This window comes from Leopardus geoffroyi, chromosome E1 (genome assembly GCF_018350155.1).
Source record: "Leopardus geoffroyi isolate Oge1 chromosome E1, O.geoffroyi_Oge1_pat1.0, whole genome shotgun sequence".
In the NCBI taxonomy this organism is placed as follows: domain Eukaryota; kingdom Metazoa; phylum Chordata; class Mammalia; order Carnivora; family Felidae; genus Leopardus; species Leopardus geoffroyi.
In genome coordinates this window covers 23,462,969-23,484,325 of record NC_059330.1, presented here as the reverse complement: position 1 = coordinate 23,484,325, position 21,357 = coordinate 23,462,969, and the positions used below count along the sequence as shown (strand labels likewise).

The following is a 21,357-nucleotide window of genomic DNA, read 5'->3' as shown; positions in this document are numbered from 1 at the left end:
CCGTGCAAAAGAGATCTTCTTTCTCCACATCCTCACCAACATCTGTTGTTGCCTGAGTTGTTAATGTTAGCCATTCTGACAGGTGTCAGGTGGTATCTCATTGTGGTTTTGATTTGTATTTCCCTGATGATGAGTGACGTTGAGCATTTTTTCATGTGTTGGTTGGCATCTGGATATCTTCTTTGGAGAAGTGTCTATTCGTGTCTTTTGCCCATTTCTTCACTGGATTATTTGTTTTTTGGGTGTTGAGTTTGATAAGTTCTCTATAGATTTTGGATACTAACCCTTTATCTGTTATGTCATTTGCAAATATCTTCTCCCATTCTGTCAGCTGCCTTTTAGTTTTGCTGATTGTTTCTTTTGCTGTGCAGAAGCTTTTTGTTTTGATGAGGTCCCAGTAGTTCATTTTTGCTTTTGTTTCCCTTGCCTCTGGAGACCTGTTGAGTAAGAAGTTGCTGCAGCCGAGGTCAAAGAGGTTTTTACTCCCTTTCTTCTTTAGAATTTTGATGGCTTGCTGTCTTATGTTTAGGTCTTTCATCCATTTTAAGTTTACTTTTGCATATGGTGTAAGAAAGTGGTCCAGGTTCATTTTTCTGCATGTAGGAGCTCCATTTTTATCTATTATCTATTTCCTTTCTTCTTATCTCCATTTATAAAAGCAATAATAATGACTTGCTCCTTCCTTTGAAGTTTGACGAGTTTGACATGGTGGTGGTAGGTATACATTGAGTCATTTTCCAGACATTTAACTAGTAAACTCCATGACATACATATACACATTCATTCATTTAAAAAATATTTAATGAGGGGGTACCCGGGTGGCTCATTTGGTTAGGCATCTGACTTTAGCTCAGGTCATGATCTCACGGTTCATGGGTTCGAGCCCTGCATCGGGCTCCCCGCTGACAGCTTGGAGCCTGGAGCCTGCTTCACATTCTGTGTCTCCCTCTCTCTCTCTCTCTTTCTCTTTCTCCCTCTCAAATAAATAAACATTAAAAAAATATATTTACTGAGTACCTAATATGTTCCAGGTACCAAAAGATGGGGCCCAAAACAGTGAACAAAACACCAACCCCCTGTTCTCATAGAACTTACATCCTAGTTGGGGAAAAACATCCAGTGACAGTGAAGTTGGGGCCCATCATGTTTTCTCATGTTGTAATCCTGGAGGGACTGGATGCCAATAATTAACACTTACTGAACACTTTCTTTGTACCAGGCATAGGGCTTGATGCACCTTGTCTCTCATTTAATCCTATGCCAACCTTATTTTCAGATAAGGAAACAGACCAAGTAGACTTCCCAAGATCACACACCTAGTGAGTAGCAGAGCCAGGATTTGAATCCAGATTTTTTTATTGCTCTCCAGCCTGAGCTCTTAACCACAACTCTCTACAGCAGCAACAAATATTTACTAGATGAACAAAGAAGTGGATGAATGGTTAACCCTAACTACAGTGGTAGCTTGGTGTTTGGCTTCCATGATACAAACATGAGCAACATGTTTAGGTTTTTCATTTACTTATTAATTTAAGCTTCTCCAAAGTATGGATTCTGTTGAAAGTAGATTTCCTAAAGATTAAGAAGCCTCATTGTCATTCATGTTTCATGGGCAAGGCAATCTGTTTTACAAATATAATGATGATTTCCCTCCCTCCCACCCCAGTTTTATTGAAAAATAATTGATATATATCACTGTATAAGTTTAAGGCATGCAGCATGATAGTTTGATTTTTATCTACTGTGAAGTAATCATATTTTAATTGAAAAATTGTGCAAAAGAAACTATCACTCTAAGTTCTATTCTGGATTTGTCATAAAGTCTCTGTATTAGACTATATAATGACCCCCAAATATATTAGATCCTAATCCCTGGAAGCTGTAAATGTTACCTTAAAAGGAAAAAGTCTGGGCAGATATGATTAAAGAAGATCATTTTATTTTATTGCTTTTGGGGGGGCCCTGGGTGGCTCAGTCAGTTAAGCATCCAACTCTTGATTTCAGCTCAGGTCATGATCTCATGGTTTGTGAGTTTGAGCCCCCTGCTGGGCTCTGCACTGACCGTATGGAGCCTACTTGGGATTCTCTCTCTCTCTCTTTCTCTCTGCCCCTCCCCTACTGACATGCATGCACATGTATGCTCTCTTGCACTCTCTCAAAATAAATAAATAAACTTTTTTTTTTAAGATTTTATTTTTAAGTAACATGGGGCTTGAATTCACAACTCCAATATCTAAATTCACACGTTCTACCAAATGAGCCAGCCAGGTGCTCCAAAGAAGAATACTTTAGATAATCCAGTGGGCCCTAAATGCAATGCAACCACATGTATCCTCATGAGAAGGTGAAGGGGGAGATCTGGCAATGAAGAGAAGGTAAAATGACCATGGAGGTGGGGACTGGTGATGGGGCCACCAGAAGTTGGAAGAAGCAAGCAACAGAGACTCCTCTACAGCCTCCAGTGGGAGTATGACCTGCTGTCACCTTGGTTTTGGCCCCATGATACTGATTTTGGACTTCTGGCCTCTAGAACTGTGAGAGAACATATTTCTGGTAATTTGTTAGAGCAGCCACAGGAAATGAATACAGTCTCCCACAGAGATCCCCCTACAAATGAATTCACCTCCTTCCCTGCCTCCAGCCCCTTTCTTGGCTATTTGTGTTTCTTTCTAGTGCCTATCAATTCCTGGCATGGTGTATGTTTGTGTATTATTGTAGGCTCCTCCCACTTGAACATAAGCGCCACAGGAAAAGTGACATTTTTTTTAACCGCTTTTCTCCCCATGCCTAGAAGAGTAGGCACATAGTAAGTACTCAATAAACATTGGTTGGATACATGATTGAATGTCATGTTATTGCCACCTGGAGAGCTCGGAGATCACATCAGGGATACAGTAGCAGACATCACAGCATGACCTACCACTTTTAAAGTGCCACTTTAAAAGATATCTGAGGGGCGCCTGCATGGCTCAGTCGGTTAAGCATCTGACTCTTGATTTCAGCTCAAGAGTCATGATCTCACAGTTTGTGAGATCAAGCCCTGTGTTGGGCTCTGCACTGAGCATGGAGCCTGCTTAAGATTCTCTCTCTCTCCCCCCTCTACCCCTCCCCGACTCTCTATTTCTCAAAAAAAAAAAAAAAAAAAAAATCTGAGATAGAGTGTAGTCTCAGGCAACCCTGTTTTTCATTTCTGCATCAATTTCTGTTTCCTACTTCATTCAGGCCCCAAACCTTGCAATGGCCTTCAGAGCCTCTCCTTCCCACACTCTATGTCCAAACCACTGGGAAATCTTGGTGCCTTCAAATTCTCTTGCTTCAAGGGGACACCCACAATCCCACTGCCTCTCTTCACTTCCATTGCCCCTCTGCCACTCCTGGTCTCAGGCCGATGACAGCAATGGCTTCTGATGGTTTTTTGCCATCACTCTTGGCCCCTCCGTACAACTCAGCAGCCAGAGGGATTCTCTGAAAACATAGTTACACCTTGTCTCTGCTTCGTTCATGACTCTCTGATGGCTCCTAGATCCCTCAGAGGAAAAGCCAAGTCCTCACAGCAGCGCCTACAGATGGCAGTGACAACTGCCCTCTGTCATTTGTTGTCATATCCCACATCCCTGACACGCCATTCTGTCACTCAGCTCGAGCTCCTCTAACCTCCCTGCTTCCGTAGAAGTTTTTGTCATCACACACACGCATTCAGTTACTGCTTGTTTCCCCCACTAGAATGAACTTCAAGAGAGGAAGGATTTCAAGATTTTGATTTTAAGTAATCTCTACAGCCAAAGTGGGGCTCGAACTCATGACCTTGAGATCAAGAGTCGCGCGCTCCACTGACTGAGCCAACCAGGAGCCCCAAGAGGGGAAGGATTTTTATTTATTTGGTTCATTGATGTATCCTCAGTGTCTAGAACAATGGTGCCTGGCACATAATAGGTGTCAGTAAATATTTCTTGAATAAATAAATGAGAAACATAATTTTGGACTAGGTAATGTTTCCAAAAGCAAAGGGATACATGGAAGGACTTATAAAGCTCAGGAAACCAGGCACATTTTCCTTACACTGGGATTTTTTTGTTTTTGTTTTTTAAAAAAATTAGCTTTCTCTTTTTATCCCTTTCGTAATTGAGAATAGTTTGATGTGATTGGCTTAGTAGGATCTCTGGACAATAGGGCAGAGAAAAGAAACCTGCCTTTTGGGAATATGACAGTATGTAAGAAAATTAATTATGTGGAAACTATAAAGAAATATGTCGTTTGTGTTGTACGATTTGTTGGCGTAAACATACATACACGGACTGTGTGAAAATTGCTTTGATGAGTCCCGCTTTTGATGTTACCCCCCACGCCCCTCACTTTGTTTGCTCTGCTCTGCTGTCCCTTAGAACACATTTCCTCCCTATACATGCACACATCTCTGTACAGACACCCAGGAAAAAATGGTCATTCAGGCGTGTGTCAAGTCCTGCACACCCCAAAGATTCATTTAAAAAATACAGGCATGTTATAAATCTTGTCTGACAATCTAGTATTTGCCTAGCCAGAATGACCTCTGCACCAGAACTGGGGGCAGAGAGAGGGAGGAAGAGAGGGAGGAGAAGGAGAGGGAGAGGGAGTGGGGAGGGAGAGAGGGGAGGAGGAGAGGGGGAGAGGGAGGGAGGGGCAGGCTTTATAGCCATTTGGTTTAGTGGACTGCAGCTTCTCATGAGTATTCAGCCTATAGGATGCAATCGGGATATGTTTGAAGTATTATAACATGGATATGTCATATATCACTGCATGGGCCCCTATCAGCAATCTCACATTCCAGAGCAGATTTTGACGGTGTTTGTTTGAGTTAATTCCTAATTCGAAGGGAACACATCAGCCCTGATTTTCCTTGGGAGGAAGTTTGCTCCTGCTTCTTCCTGACCCACACCATTGCTTGCTCTGGGCACTCCTCTGGCATGCCCCCCACCGACCCTTAGGACCACTACCAGCTGTAGTCTCAGCCTCCTGGCTCTCATACTTCCTGCAATGGTCACCACATTTCACCTCCTTCTTTCCCTTTAGGAGACAAAGACTCTCTTGGGTCAGGCCTTTCTCCTTTCCTCAGATGCCCCCTCCCTGACTCATCCTTGGTCCCTGGCTGGATTTGCCATACACCATAGAAATGAAGAAAATCACTTTACCAGCTGTTTTATCAAGCATCAGATTTGTGGTGAGGTTATCTGGAAATAGCAACAAAGCCTGGAAGACCATGCAAGATGTCACTGTGGGATGAGAGAGTACTGATAACACAACATACCAGCTACACTTCCAAGTGTCTCAACTCATTCACTCCTCAAACAACCTTATACAGGAGGTACTATTATCATTACTCAATTTAATGGAGGACACAGAGGATGGGGTTAAGTGCTGGAGCTGGAGATTCTAATCAGGGCATTCTGGCTCCCAAATGAATACCAAAGACCTGCCTCCAGCCGTGGGCCAAGAGCTCACATTCCCTGGGTGTCTACATTGTGTTCTTATCCCCCTGAATCTAGCGGCTAACCCCCAGTTATCTCCGCCTTAGTTGGGGGAAGAGTCCACTGTTTGGCATGGAAAAGGTTAATGCATTTGAAGGCAGGTCTTCATTACTGATTTCATTTCCATGAGTGTTAAAATGAAATCTGCTTCCCCAGAGCTTTTCCCAGAAAATGACAGTAGGTCATGGGAAAACAGAGCCATCTGTCTGTCAGTCTGGGCTCCAGGTGTAAAGAGAGGCCCGGGAAATGTCAGTCCATATAGTTCTGGAGGAAGAATGAGTTTTTAGTTACAAGTAAATCTTCAGAGGGGGTAATTCCACCTGAACCCTACATAGTGGCCTCCTTGTCCCTTGTAGAGCCAGTATAGAAGGTCCCTGCTTGATGCAGAAGGGAGGTGCTAACCTTGCCAGGGTTGTCTTCTACATGTCTTGGTTTATATAGGGTTTGGTTAGGAAAAGTCCCTAGAACCTTCCCCAGCCTACCTATCCTCACTCCCCTCAGCCTCCAGTTCTGCCCACATGACTGCTTGGATGAAAAGACCTTCTGCATTCTCGGGGCTATCGCAATAATGCAAGATCTAAAATGTACCCAATTGGGGCGCCTGGGTGGCGCAGTCGGTTAAGCGTCCGACTTCAGCCAGGTCACGATCTCACGGTCCTTGAGTTCGAGCCCCGCGTCGGGCTCTGGGCTGATGGCTCAGAGCCTGGAGCCTGTTTCCGATTCTGTGTCTCCCTCTCTCTCTGCCCCTCCCCCGTTCATGCTCTGTCTCTCTCTGTCCCAAAAAATAAATAAACATTGAAAAAAAAATTTTTTTAATGTACCCAATTAAGATACTTGTTCCAGAAACAACGTGAGTCCAGGTATGGGGTTCCAACTGAGGCTCGGGCTTGAGGCCTGTATTCCCTTCCTCATCCTGGAACTCACAGGAGCTACCCAATAGGACATCTCAACTAGTGACAGGGAATCTTGGCCTCTCTTGACACGTGGTGCTTGGCAGTGGCCCTCCCTAGCTCCTCTCAACAGAACTAGGAATGTTCTCTTGACCACTTCAGCTCACGTGACATCGTCCAGGGGAGCCGGGAACCAAAGGAGGTCGGCATTTCCTTATCTACCCATCCCTGTCCTGGGCACATAGTAGGATACGTACTCAGTAAATCTGCCCAGATCACCGCGAAGTGCGTCTCCCACTGCACCTATTGCCTGCGACCTGCTCAGCACAATTCCCTTGTTCACACTGCGCCTGGCAAATGCTCTGACTTGAAGCAAGAAACCATATGCTGGTAGGTCTCTGCTGTATAAGAGGAGATGGCAAGGAAGACAGGTGCATCCTCTTTCCTGAAGTCAGCACTGGATTGTTTGTGGCAATGTCCTTGCTGGTGGAGTGTCCAGGCCTTTGGCTTTTATTCGTCAGCATCCTGGCCGGAGGGGCAAAGCTGGACAGGAGGCGGCAACCACAAGAGTTTTCCCATTCTCCTAGTGACTAACAGCTCCATAGAAGGAAGACTGGGATTAACGCTTGAAACGAGGCCAAAAAAGTTACCCACAGGGTTTCCATTCTTTCCGCTTTTAATCTGTCCCTATGACCAAGAGTCACCAAGAGCTGGCTCTATTCCTTTGTTCCTGTGAGTTGCAGGGAAGACAAAGGTGTGGGCTCCCACTGTGGCCAGATCCCCTGGTGGTGGGGGTGGGGGGTTGTGGAGTCTGGCGAGGGGAATTAACTCTTCTTACCTTAGCAGTACTGCTGGTGTGAAGACACTAGGACGTGTAGCCATGAATCCAACGTACTAAGTGGAAAACTCCAAGGAGAACAGGAACCAGGGGCTCTTGGTGGAACCGGGGCAGGGGAAATGTCAGAGACAGAAATATGAGACTCTGGGCGGTGATAAAATAAATCGTTTTAATGGGAGGCTTTCCGAAAGGGTAACTTTTTCTTTTGCTATGAAGCAGCCAGTTTCCTTGCCTTGGGGGTTTCTTGGGTGGTGTCCTGACTGAACCCCTAGCCCCACCAGGAGCTAGGATGTTAGTCTGACACTATGTTCAGCCCCTCCAGGATCCAGAGGTGTGTCTTAACATCAGGAGATTGGAGTCGGCTGGCAGTCAGTCCCAAATGTACAGTGCCTGTGTGTGTCCAGGCCTGAGGGAAAGGGGCAGAGGCTTCACTTCCAACTCAGGATACGTCTCCGTGGGGGGAGAAAAAAAGGGGGCAAATCACTTTGAAAATTCAACTCTGACCTTTACAAAGAAAACTAATAGACACTTTAGTATTATATACAGGGTAGGGGCGAAAGGGAGTGGAGGGGAAATTGCACTTAATTACAGTAGGTTATAGTTTACACCCATTGGACAAATTTACTTCTTCAAAAGAAATCTCAAGATCAGCTGGGAGGGGGTGGGGGAGGGGGGGGAGTCTGCAGATATTTACAGTGTGTTTGGCTCAGTTCAACAGCACGTGTCCTCTTCCTGTCAGTAACAGATTCAAGTTTTCACATCAGTTTGTTCGATGAAGGAGCATAATGCAGGCACGACAGCGTTCTCTCTTCCTCTTCTGCGGTTTCTTGTCTCCCACCTGTGGGCGGGATGGGAGTACTTGACGTCTTGGGAGAGGCATGGTGACAATACTGCATAGAAGGGAAGGGCTGCGCCTCGGAGCGGCTGTCTGAAGCGTCAGCAAGATGTCAGGTAAGCAGAGACCTCTCGAAGGTGCTTGTCAGGTCACTGGGCTTTTCTGTGACAGCTGCCCGGAGGGTGATGGTGTGGAAAATAGGGTCCTTGTTGCTGTGCACAAAGCAAGTGATGTGTGGTCATCACCAGGCTTGGAGAGGGCACTGCAGAGAGAGCAGAGAGAGCTCAGCCGTGTGCAGTTAGTGGGGACAATGGCCCTTGGTTTGTCTTCTCCAGGGGAGCTGAGACCCAAGTCAGCCGGCAAAGGGCCAAGGACCTAGTGCCTGCTCGATGCCACAGTGTTGGTCCTGAAGCACACTCCCTTTAGGAACACTCGGGAGCCAGATCTTCTGGCCACTTCAGAAGAGAGAAGTGAATTGCTGGGGACCTTGAATTAATCATAACTCACTGACCTTTATTCTGGAGTCAAGCTCCTCTTTCTTTGAGAGTGGGTTTTTATTTTAATGTTTGTTTATTTTTGAGAGGGGGGAGGGGCAGAGAGAGAGGGAGACACAGAATCTGAACAGGCTCCAGGCTGTGAGCTGTCAGTACAAAGCCCGACGTGGGGCTCGAAGTCACAAACCGCAAGATCATGACCTGAGCCGAAGTTGGAAGCTTCTACACAGGTGCCCTGAGAGTGGGTTTTACGATGTGCTTGGTGTGGTTGCAATGGCAGCTGGACAGGAGTTTTTGCCTCTCATGGAAGTCAGGGTCCTGTTCCTAAGACCTCTAAGGGCTGGGGTCCCCTAGACCATTGATCCCCAAACTTCAATGGACCTAAGAATACCAGACATCCCGTGAAAATGCGTATTCTGATGGAGTGGGCCTGTGGTGGACCTAAGAACCTGCATTTCTAATCAGTTCCCAGATTGTGCCAATGCTGCCGATCTACTTGAGCACATGAGAAAATGGCCACTTGCTCAAACAACCCATCAGGGAAGGAGTGTGGGAAAGTGCTCTCTGTAGGCTTGCTCCTAATAGGACAAGAAACCTGGGCTGAAGGCTTCTGATGCCCAGACGAGGGCAGGAGACCCCAGAACAGATGGAGAAACCCCCTGAGAGGAGTCACCCCTTCCAGAGCCCACAGCCTCATTCATTTCAACCGTCATGGCACACAATTCCCGTCCTTTTCCCTCCAGGGAGGCCCTTTTTGCTTCCCTCTGTCTCTTCTTTCCCTTTCACTTGTTTGGGCATCTAAGGGGAAAGTTCTGCCTTTTGACTTAATGGCTCTTTCTCTAAAGACTCTTCCCTAAACACTCAGGAGCACACATAAGTGTGCGTGCGTGCGCGCGCGCGCACACACACACACACACACACACACACACGCACAGCCCCCCCTACCGTTACTATGAAAGGCCTATTATCCCATTATTATCTCATAAATCAGTGCTCCCAGCCATAATCCTGTATGAGGTTGTCATTATGCCCATTTTACAGATTAGGAAGACGAGTTCAAAGAAAATGAATTGTCCAGGGTTTTAGAACTAGGACAGCATAGAGACAGAAATTCAAACTGGTTCTGGGTACCCTCCTGGCACATGTTCTTTCTATTATGCTCTGAGGTTAAGAGTCTTCTACTGGCTTTGTGTTCTTGGTCAAGGTATTCTCTTTGTGCCTCAGTTTTTTCATCTGTAAAATGGAAGTTGTAGAGGGATCGGGTGAGCCGATACATGGGAAGTGTTCAGAATTAACACTGGGCTACACAGGGCGCCCTAGTCCGTGCTGCCCTCGAGCCCTCTTCAGAATGCGACTGAGCATTCATTTGAAGGGACCGGTTCTGACCCTTTTAAATTCTTGAGGCCCTTGTCAGGGTCCTCTGATACCCTTTGCCTCCTCTTCCTCCCGTCGCCCGCCCCCACTTTTGAGTCTCTTTACTTCCCACTATCAGCCCTTTTCCAATTTTCAGATTTCAGGGAAGGAGAGAGAAAATGGCTTGTGACCTTGCAGGTTTCAATAGAAGAGCAAACATGAAGGGCAGATAAGGAGACGCCAGCGAGATTCTATGACCTGTCATTAGGGATGGGCTTCCCAGCTATCAAATGTTTGCTCACATAATAAAATGGTGGCAGAGCCCTAAATGTTGTCAAAGGAACTAGAGTTATTTGTCCCCTTCAGAGTCTAAACACAAACAGCTGATAAGGGGTGCGCTGTGGTCCCTCAGAACCAAGGCCTGGCACACCCAGCCCCTCGGGAGCCTTGCCCAGAGGATCTGAGGGAACCTCCCTCTGAAAGGGGTGGTAGCTGTGGTGATTACGTATGGTAAGAGCTAACATTTATCGAGGTCCCACTGTGTACCAGGCACTGTGCTAAGGAAGGACTTTACTCACATCATTGTATTGGATTCACACATCAACCCTTTGAAGCAGGTAATTATATTCATTCATTTAATACATTTTTGAATGCCTTCTACATACCTAGCACTTTTTTAGGCACAGGGGATGCAGCCACAAATAAGACCCTGTCCATACCCTCACAGAGTTTATATTCTAGAGAGAGATCTGAACAATAAAGTGAATGAATATATATGTATGTACACACGTATATACATATTGTACATATGTACACAAAATAAAATTTCAGATGGAGATGAACGCTCTGTAGAAATCTAAGCATGATGACAGGTTAGGGTGATTTGAAGGCAAAGGGAATAATTTATAGAGGGGAATCAGGAGGGGCCTCCTGGAGGTGGTGACATTTGAGCTGAATGAAATGAGGGAGCAAGCATGAAAAGATGTGCATTATGGAATTTGGGGGGCAGAAGAGACCACAAATGCAGAAGTCCTGAAGCGAGATCACTTCAATTCTGGTTCAGCTGAAGCCAGGTGAAAGAGGGAGGAGAGGAAGGAAGTGAGAAGGGCAGGGCCGGCAGGGGGCTGATTACACGGCAGGAGGCCTTGGAAGCCTCCATTTCAGCTTGGTTGCAATGGGACACTATTGGAAAGTTTTGACGCGGGTGGGGGTGACATGATTGGTTTCCCCTCTTAAGAGATCATTCTGGCTGCTGCGTAGTGAACAGACAGTAACCGCCATCGTGGGGCAGGAGTGGACGTAGGAGTGGGAAGCTGGGGCCAGTGCAGGGCATCAGTGAGAGCAGGGGCTGGACTGGTGGGAGGTGAGAAGTGCTCAGATGTGGGATGCAGAGCTTATCCATGGACTGGTTGTAGGGCGCGCAGAGAAGAATCAAGGAGACTCCCAGGTACCTCACCTGAATAACTGGTTACCATTTCTGGAAACGGAGAAGCCCCAGGACGAAGCAGTGCGAGTAGGGAGAAACGGGCAAAATGAAGAGTTCCTATTTTGGTGAGGCTTGTCAGATACACCGGGCATTTGCATGTACATGCCCGAGCTGCACCGGCTTTGTGAATGGGCCACTCAAGGGAGAGGTCTGTACTGGAGACAGAAGTACACGATCCATCAGTGTGTATGCTTGATCCAAAGCCATGGGATTGGGGATCACCCAGGAGTGAACACAGAAGAGAATGAGTGATAGGGCCCTCCAACAACAAAATGTTGGGAAAACAAGCTGCCAGCTATGGAAATGAGGAGTGCCACAGTTGGGGAGAACCAGGAATGGGTATCGTTCCAGAAACCAAGTGAAAAAAGGAGGGAGGATCAGCTGTGTCAGAGGCAGAGGTCAGAGTCCCCATTGGGTTTGACAATATGGCGGTACTTGTGAGCTGGACCGGAGAGGTTCTAATGCAGTGTCAGGACAAATGCCCATCAGGAATAGCCGTAAGACAGAATTGGGGGTGAGGAAGTAGGGACCGTGAGTACAGATAACTTCCTGCTGTTATTAAGTTAGATTAATTATGGCTCCATTAATTAGAAGTAATGATTATACTTCAAGGAAATTGAGGCCTAGAAAGATTATAAATAACTTGCCCAGGGTCTCACAACAGAAAAGTCTATGCTCTTAAACACGAGGAAGGTTATTTCCTTCTGCCTTCTGAGTGTGGTCACAGGGAGGCCACGGAGAAATAAATGCTACTTACAGTCTTCCTTCCTCAGGGTTGCCAGCAGGGGAGTCCAAGTTCACCCCAGCCGCCATGGGCTGGGTGTTCTGGGCCAAGCACCAAGCTAGGTATTTTACAAGATTTATAGCATTCAGTCTTTTTAATGACCGTCCAGAAGAGGAATCATTACTTTCATGTTACAAATGAGGAAACCGAAGCTCAGAGAGGCTAGGACTTTTGCCTGAGGTCACCCAGGTAGAAGGTGGTAGAATCTTGGGCCTGGGTCTGCCTAACTCCCAAGTCGGTGCTCTTAATCATCACACCATACTGGCTGACCACCAGCAGAGACGGTTGGAAGCTGTGGAATAGTTGCCAGGGATTTATGGCAAGGCTGTCCACCTCCCTGTCAGCACCCCTGACTGGTGGCTGCTCTGGGGGCCCTCTGCTGACCTCTCTATAAACTAGGAAGTGGAGCTGTAGGCACAGAGGTTGTGGAAACAGGATTCGGCTCTCAGCCTGCCCTCACTTGTTCTAACCAAGGTCGGTGCTTGCTGCGGTCTGGTTTCCAGACTGGCGGGGCATTGTTTTGCAGGAGCTCAGGCACAGACCCACTCGTATGGTAACTCGCCAGCACCCAAGGTTGAGGAGGAGGGGGAGGCATAAGCTCTGGAAAGGACGGAGGGCAGGAGCTGCAGGTGAGACAGTACCACCCTGAGATTCCTGAAATGTGATCCACAAGGCCCTGGGGCACGTCTGTCCTGACAATGGAAAACACTGGGATCAGATACAAGTTCAAATCCTGGTTTTAGCCTTCTACCTACATAACCTCGGGTCATTTTTATGAGTGCTTAAAAATGGATATTAGAAGGAGAGCATTGCCTAATGGATTTGGAGTGAGAAGACCAGTAGTCTGGAAGTCGAGTTCCAGGTTCATCATCTGTGTGAATTTGGCCAGATCCCATCCCACCTCCGAAGCTCAGTGTTTTGCTCTGTAAGTCGGCCTCGCAGAATGGGTGGGGAAGGTTGGCCACGAAAGGTAATGGAAAAGCACCCAGAGTGCTGCTATGGAAATGGGAGGCACTCAAAAAATGTTAGTTCTGAATTCATTCACTCACTCACTCACTCACTCACTCATATTTACTGAATGTCTACTATAGCCCAGGCATTTGGCTAAGCACAAAGGCATTCCCTGCTCTATTTGCTTTTATCCTGGGAGTGAACCTCCTTTGACCCCATGTAGTTCAGTAAGTTACATTTTGAAGAAGTCGATAGAAAGTATCTCCAAAAGGATCACAGGTGGCAAGGAGAAACAGGGGGTTAGCACTCTGAGTACCTGACCATGTACCAGACACTGTCTCCTACACTTTGAAGATCCTGTGGTGGGGGGTGGGTAGGATTTTCTCCACGAGAGACGCAGAAGTGGTCTCGCAGGGTGAATCAACTGCCCAAGGTCACATGGCGAGTGGGGAAGGAACCAGGATTAATGCAAGGCGGCTGGGCTTTCCTAGAACTCTGGGGTTCTTCTACAGTAGCACTGCCCAGGATGTGTCCCTCTGCCCGGAGCTTCTGTGCACACTAATGGCCCCATTCGAGGCACACAGCAGCATGTGAAAGATTCGGAGAAGCCCCGTCTTGTGGTGTCTAACTTTAACCCAGCCGTTCACCCAATACTTATAATCAAGGGATCTTCCCCTCCTCACACCATGTGCCCCCAACTCCCAGCAATGGTCTTCAAACTCCTTTTGGAAAATAATACTTTAAAACAAAGAGAAAGCAGAATTGCCACCGGAACTCATTTCTGACCCTTTGCCTTGGGAACAGAGTTAGTGCAAATTTTCTTCACCTTGGTTCTTTCTGCCGTCAGGAGGCAGCACCTGTACCCTCACTTGACTTCGTTCTGCCCCTCCCCCCGCTTCCTCTTCTTCAGTTTGTGGGAAGGAAGTTTCCTGATTGGAACACCTACACGGGCTAGATTTTACCCTTGTTCCTGACCGTTAACTCCACAACAGCAGCAAATACCATGGGTATTTTAGAGATGGATATTGGAAGACAAATATCGTTTAGGTGGAAGGAGTCTAGGATTTAGAGCCAAAGCCCAGAGTCTAGAGGTCCAGCTCTAGAAGTGATCACCTGTTGGACCTTGGGAAGGTCACTCTCTACCTCTGAGCCTCAGTTCATTCCTTTGTACTAAGGAAGTTTCAATAAAAAGAAATGATGAGATCCTGTTCATGAGAAGTGTAAACATAAAATGCTATGTGAATAGTTTTATCCTAAGTGTGATCATCCTTCTTATCATCCCAGAAATGAGTCGACTACCAGACTCCTGGAATATCCAGGGACTTAGGGACAACTTCACGGTGGTTCTAGAGGGCTGTTCATGCAGCTTCAAGGTCGGCTGGCCACTCTGTCCAGTGGAGGGGAGACGCCATTTGGGGGCCAGATGCTCAGAGAGCATCTCCAAGTATTTCGATTAAGAGACAATTTCCTGAATTCAGAGGGCCTGTTTCAACAAGCAAGCATCAAAGTCAACTTGGGGAAGACAGGAATAATTAATCACAGCCCTGTCTAGGGCTGACCAAGCGGCAGATGGATTGATAAACCTTTCAAAGGGGAAGGTATTCCCAAGCAGGGCTGCTGCGCCTGGCTGCCCCCCTGATTGAGATTTGTAAGCACAGATAAATGTTTTCCCTGCTCACTACAAAGAGTGGGAAATCGCACGGGAGTCGAAGGGCAGGGCAACAGGGGGTGTCTTTTCATCTTCCATTGGGTGAGAGAAGAGTGGCAGAGCCGGTCCCACACAACGCTCCCTCTCTCCCCACCTCCAGAGCCCAGCTACCTAGGCTGTGTGTGTGTGTGTGTGTGTGTGCGCGCGTGTGTGTGTGTGTGTGCACGCGCACACGCGTGCACACATTTCATGAACGCACATGCACACACCCAGGACATGCCAGGCCCTTAATCTACATGACCTCATTGAGTCTCCAGAATAAGGAGATGTTACAACTCTCATTTTAAAGCTGAAGAAACAAGGGCTCAGACAGGTCAAGGTCACCAAACAAGTGGCAAACCAGGAACAGAAGCTACTGCTCCACAACACTGCAGGACCAGGAGATGTGGGCAAAGGGAAGAACAGAGAACCTGAGTCCATGAAAGAACTTGCTCGGCAGCATGTGGCAGTGGAGGAGGTGTGATTCGCAGGGCTCAGGTGGATAAAAGACCATCAACAAGACCAAACCCTGCTGAGAGCCACTGACATGAAGTTCAAGGTTGTTGCCTACTTATCTAGTAATCAATAAAGGCCAAACAGTTCCCACACTGCACAGACCCCAGCTCCTAAAAGGTCCTATTGTATTATTCTGGAATTGTCATGCATGCTCAGACATCTTGTCCTATTTCCTAACTCTCGGTGTCCCGTGACAGTCCAGCTGTCCAAGCAGCAATGATGAGCCACACCTTTGGTTGTCTTTGCTACTCCATCAACCCTGCGTGGAGGTGGGAACCAGCCATCCACTGAAAGAGTGACTAAGCCTCTGGATTTCCCACTTTTCATGCACCAGGAAGTCAATTCCAAGCTTCTTGACAGCAGACCAAGTAAATGCAGGTCCCCTCTAAGGCCAGGTTGTCTACTGGGGCATCTCCATGGGTTGGTTGAATTGGGTCATTCTCTGGAGCTTACAGTGTTCTGGGTCCAGCATGGGTCTTGGACTGGGGGAATTGGCCTCAGGACCCTGACTGCTTACTCCCTTTTTCCATTGATTAACTTGTGGAAAATCCTCAAAGGGGTCCCTCTTGCAAAGCATGAAACTCTTTAGAGGGTGTGACTTTCTTGAGTCTCCCTTGGAAACACTTTTTCTATGGCTCACTGATTAATCCCCTGGGGAATACTCAGTCTCACTACCTAAAGGCTCTGTGTCACCCAGTCTCCAGTGATTTATCAAGCCATAGTCATTTTTCGCTCTTGTTGGCAAAGCTGGGGGAGCAGTCAGTCCCTTTAGGCTGTGGCCCATCTTCTTTGCCCTGTGACCTCAGGGATTCCTCTAGCAAGTAACCAGGAGCCTGGGAAGGACCAGGCTTACGGCTCAGTCCACACGCACCACACTCTCTGCACGTCAGTAGCCCCAGCCATTGCCCTCTCCTGACTTCCTGCCGGCATTACCTGTTTACTGGAAGACATGTTGGTAAGCGTACTGATGCTGCTTGTATCCGTGACCACCATCGCAGACGGAAACCGGGATGTGTGGGAATACTGGGGGGGTTCCTGCTTGTGTGTGTACACTGGAGAGACAGAGTGAAGACAGAGTCAAGCTGAGATCACACAAGCACATGCACAGCTACAGATACCCCATCCCATCCCATCGCTCCTGTGTCCCCAGGCAGACGGAAGGGCAGTGGTGGTGGCGGCGATGTTTTGGAAGGCAGTGTGTTGGGGTAAAAACACTAGCCATGTGTTTAAATCCTCGCTCAATTACTTAACCTCAATTTCCTCATCTGTAAAATAGGAATGTAGGGTTAGAAAACATCATGTGGAAAGTACTTTGTACCAAAGAGCTTTGCACAGTGTCTTTCATGTAGTAGTGGACAGCACTTCTGTTCTCCTGACTTTCAAGTGTTTATTTATTTTTGAGACAGAGCGAGACAGAGCATGAACGGGGGAGGGGCAGAGAGAGAGGGAGACACAGAATCTGAAGCAGGCTCCAGGCTCTGAGCTGTCAGCACAGAGCCCGACTCGGGGCTCGAACTCACGGACCGTGAGATCATGACCAGAGCCGAAGTCGGACACCCAACCGACGGAGCCACCCAGGCGCCCCGTGTTCTCCTGACTTTCAATAAAATGTGGCCCCCTGACTTTCAATCAACAAGTGGCCCCCTCAGGCATATGTGACGCATCAGAGATTTTAAGACAAAAAAAAAAAAAGTTCTAAGTAGTTAGCAAACATAAACGAGCTGGCCAGCGCATGCTTGTTGTATCTGCCGTGACTCAAGCACCTGGCCTCATGCAAGCAATTATAAATGAATTAACAATGATAATTAGACATGGATATAGTTAATTGTATAATCAACAATTGTACAATTATAAATAATTATATAAATCTGGGTTGTTCCAGACTGCACTAAAATGACATCGTATGTCACATCATGCCATCACAGAAATAGGAAGGATGACGAAGGGAGACAAGACTCAAATAAAACCTCCAGGAGCATGTGACTCGGTTTTTAGCTTTAACAGTACTTGTTCACCAAGTCTAGAACCTTTTGAGTTCTGTAACTGACCATTAGATTCATATAAACTCCAGGTCACATGACCTAACAGAAGCATGTGGCTGTTGGGCCATGAGGGAGGGAGCAGTTTATTCTCTACCAAAGCATCCTCTAGTAGGGAATGGGGTAAATGTCACCACTTGCCAGCCCAGCTTGTCCTTCCTGTGGAGGGAGGCCAGTTATTTCCTGGTCCGGGGGCCCCTAGCTGGGCCTTGGTGGTCCACAGGTCACTGGTGACCAGTCTCTGGCTGTCCCACCTAGGCCTGGCCACTGAGGAATCCTGCCCAGGTGAGGGGGCAGGGACAATTGGGGGCGTATTGCCAGGCCCTGAAAAGACAGAAAGTGGGGTATGACATATGGTCCCAGACTCTGCTACAGGCTATGGCAGATTTTTTTTTTTTAAGCCACACACACACAAAAAAATGTGATTGGAATGTGAGATGGTGCGTAGAAACAAGCTCCACAGGCCTGAGGCGGGGACAGAGCCTGAGGATAGAAGGCCGAACTTGGTTGCTCTTCCTTAGACCCATGGCTCCGATTGAGGCAGCCGGGGAGAAACAAAACTCTCCTTCCCCATTCCTGCCTCCTCTTATTAAAAACTCCCTTAATAAACAATGACTTGCATTTCTTTCACTCTTATGCTCACCAAACACGGTTCATACCAAGTCTTACTTCATCTCCATTATCACTCTACATTATTATTTCCATTTTACAGATGAGGAAAATTGAGGCCCAGAGAGTGGCTAAGTAACTTACCAATGGCTACACAACTGGTAAGTCTCAGGACCAGGATTTAAACCTAGGTGTGTCTGACTCCAAGAGATGATCACTCTATTACAGAGACTTCTCTGGTGTTCCTGTGGGATGGTGCCTGCCATGATTTCTCCCCAGACTTGTAGGCCAGGGGCTGTATCCTGACATGGCCAGAGGGCTGGGGGCCTGGGGCTCAGGGTGGAGGGCAGAGATCTAGTGGCTGGCTGTGGGTGGGAAATAAGTGGTTGAAAGACAGGACTGAGAGTAGGTATAGAAATAGGATATGAGAACTAGCGGCGGGGGCGGGGGGGGGGGCGGGGAGAAGTGCTAATATTCCTTATCCAGGATGGCATGCAGATGGCATTTTCCACCTGTGCTCATGATTCTCAATTAGAGATGTTCGGGGTGTGTAAATTGGAGAGCACGGGGATTCTAGAAGATTCTTCAATTTCAGGGAGGGCACATGGGATGCAAATTGCATACCCACTCTTGCCATCTGGTAATGGCTGCTCAGACTTTCAGATTGAAAAGGCTAAGTTGAGGCTCATCAGGAAAAGGTACTGTGGCTGATCGGTGATATCTTCCATGGGTACCAAAGTGGGCAACGGTGGCATGTGTCCCACTCATGTGCTACACCTGCTTTCTTTCTCCAACTCCACTTATGTAAAGTGGGCCCTCAACTGTCCTCTTCAAACCTGCCCGCCCCCCAGGAATTGGGCAGGGGGGATCTAGGAAAGGCACACCACAGGAAGGTCATGCTGAGACACTGTCTGGGTTGATAACAGGTAGAGAAAAGTGACCAAATCAGTATACTTCCAAGCAAGTACAGATCCAGAGAGGGCAGAGGTGGGTTGTGTAGGGCCCTTGCTGGTACCTCCGCCCCACCCCCCCAACCAGCCTGCATCCTTACTGTGGGAGTTCTGTAGTTGAGTCACGGCCGCCATGAAGGGCTGCTGAGTCATATGGCTGCCGGGGCTTTGCTGCATGAGGGGCTGCTGGTGAGGGCTGTGTAGCTGCTGGGAGAACTGGACAGGCTGCAGGGCGGCCAGGCTGCCAGCCACACTGTTGATGACGGGGACGCTCTGTGCTTGGGAGGTGTTGAGGCCTGTGGGAGCAAGAAGGAAAGATCAGAGGTGGCTTCTGGGAAGGGGAGGGTTGAGTGCATGGATGAGGTCACCCACCGAGCCCCTGCTGTGAGCCAGGCAAGGCTGAGCTTTGCTTGAGAGATTGCACAGGAAACGACTTTCTAGATCCGTTATACAGACAAAGAAACAGGCTTGGAGAGATTGACCTGCTGACATTCCACAGTGAGTTGTAGATGGAAATGGGCTTACACAGATCCGAGGCGTGAGAGTCTCCCAAAGTCATCCCGGCACCTCCCAAACTTGAGGTTGCCAGGGCCCTGGGAAAGCTGCCTCTACTTGCCCACTCCCTCCAGGCCCGACTCCCTGAGAGGGCCGCCCGGTGCCCTCAGGGCAGTTAAAGGAGGCAGATTAGTGCCCAGGCCTGTCTGTCCAGCAGAGGGCAGGAGTGATCAGGAACTCACATTTCGACAAAACAACAAAACCACCTCCACAGTCCTAGGAGTACGAAGCCAGAACACCCTCATTTAGTGGACTTGTGCAAAGATCCCGACAGAGGTCAGGTGCTCATTCTCTTGCTGATAGCAGAGAGCAGGAAAAACAGCAGACCTCAGCCAGTTCTATGAAGTGGACGTAACTCATCCGGTGGCATGGGGCTTGTGGCATCCAGAGGTCCAGGTACTGGGAGGAGGAAGTCGTAAGTGAAAGGTTGACAGTTTACAGTGGTTCTTGCCATCTTTCTGTTCTGGGGGTGGGAGGCTTCTGTGGTACTGCTCCATGCCTGTGTCCTGAAGCCTCTTCAGAACCAGGGCCAGCACTACAGAGACTGGGTCCCTGGTCCCGCATCTCTGGGCAGGAGTGTGGGGGAGACAGCTGAGGCAGAGTATGAGTAGGGATGAGAGGATCAGGGGCAAGACACCCTGACCTCTTTCCTGGGGCTGTCAATGTTCCTTTGACCATGCTTTCTGTGAAATGGGGGGCAGGATGGGAGGGAAGAAGAAAATCCAGAAAAAGGTGTCTAGGCAAGTGCGGAAGGGACACCTAGAGAGCCTTTCCTGAAACAGAGAGGGTTCCAGAAGTGGGTTTGTGGGAAGTCCTCCAGGGAGATAGCACAAAGACCTCAGCTGCTGCTTACTCAGGGCTTTAGCTGATACTGTTATCAGAACCCTAAAAGGCAAGTCTCCTGAGTGGAAGTGAAGGAAGAAGCCCCCTCCTGGGTTCCCTGGGTGGGGATGGGGCCGGGTCCTCTGATCGCCCTCAGACCAGCACTATCTCCCATTCCCCAGGGGCTCACCTGATACCCTGATATCCTGTTTCCCTCTCCTGCCTTCCACTGTGGTCTCAGTCTCCTGGGAGGCCCCAGATGCTTGCTGTTCCCCCGGGGAGCCCATTACAGCTGCTCTTTTGGGAAATCCCTGCCCAGAAAAGCAAATTACCCTGCCTAGAGTGGATGACATTTGAGGGCACGGTTCTGAAACCTGCCTGTGCTTTAGAGTCAGCTGGGGGAGCTCTTTAAGAAATACACATTCCTCCGCCCCACCCAAGACTTAATGAGTCAGAAACTCCCGAGGTGAGGCCCAGGAATCTTATTTTCAACACCGTCTGTGATGTTGCTGTGCCTCAATTCCAGGATCCAGAGCCACTGATGTCATCCTAGCTCCCGCGAAGTGTGACTCGTGGCCTTTTCCCCTGCTTTCTGCGCACTGGTTCCTGCCCAAGAAGCATGTTGTGCAGCCCAGGGGATGAAGAGAGAGTGATGAGTTGGCAGTGCCGGGGCCTTTGTTATCACTTCTCCATGGGCCTCTGTGGTCCCCAGGCAGGACCCACACACTCAACCCAACAGTTGGCCACATGAGGGTGCCTGCAAGCAATTCTTCATCCTGACACTCCGTAGGGTAGGACCATGTGTCTCAGCTGGGTTTTCTGTTGACGCTCACCATTGTTCATGCTCCCTCCACTCCAAGCACACGCACACACACACACGCACACCCTTCCAAGGGCCACCTACACTATGGTGCTGCCCACCTGCAGTAGATTAGGACTACAGCGAGAAGGTAGACAAGTGTGGGTGGAGGAGATTAGGAGGAACGAGATTGAAAAATATGGAATAGCTCCAGGAAAAATTTTAGTTCAGATAGTGCCTAAGAA

General features: G+C 48.3%; 1 protein-coding gene across 5 annotated transcripts in view; it reads right to left on the bottom strand.

Moving 5' to 3' along the window:
- Positions 1–7,382: 7,382 nt before the first annotated feature.
- Positions 7,383–21,357, bottom strand: part of HNF1B (HNF1 homeobox B) — a 53,599-nt gene continuing 39,624 nt past the window's right edge. For 4 of the 5 annotated variants that reach the window (XM_045490556.1, XM_045490557.1, XM_045490558.1 and 1 more), the window contains exons 7-9: positions 19,038–19,232; positions 16,272–16,390; positions 7,383–8,329 (exon numbers count right to left, since the gene is read on the bottom strand). In XM_045490556.1, the coding sequence (XP_045346512.1) occupies positions 8,309–8,329; positions 16,272–16,390; positions 19,038–19,232 (335 nt within the window). In that variant the 3' untranslated portion in view covers positions 7,383–8,308. The remainder of the gene's footprint in view (positions 8,330–16,271; positions 16,391–19,037; positions 19,233–21,357) is intronic. The other variant, XM_045490560.1, reaches the window with a different exon arrangement.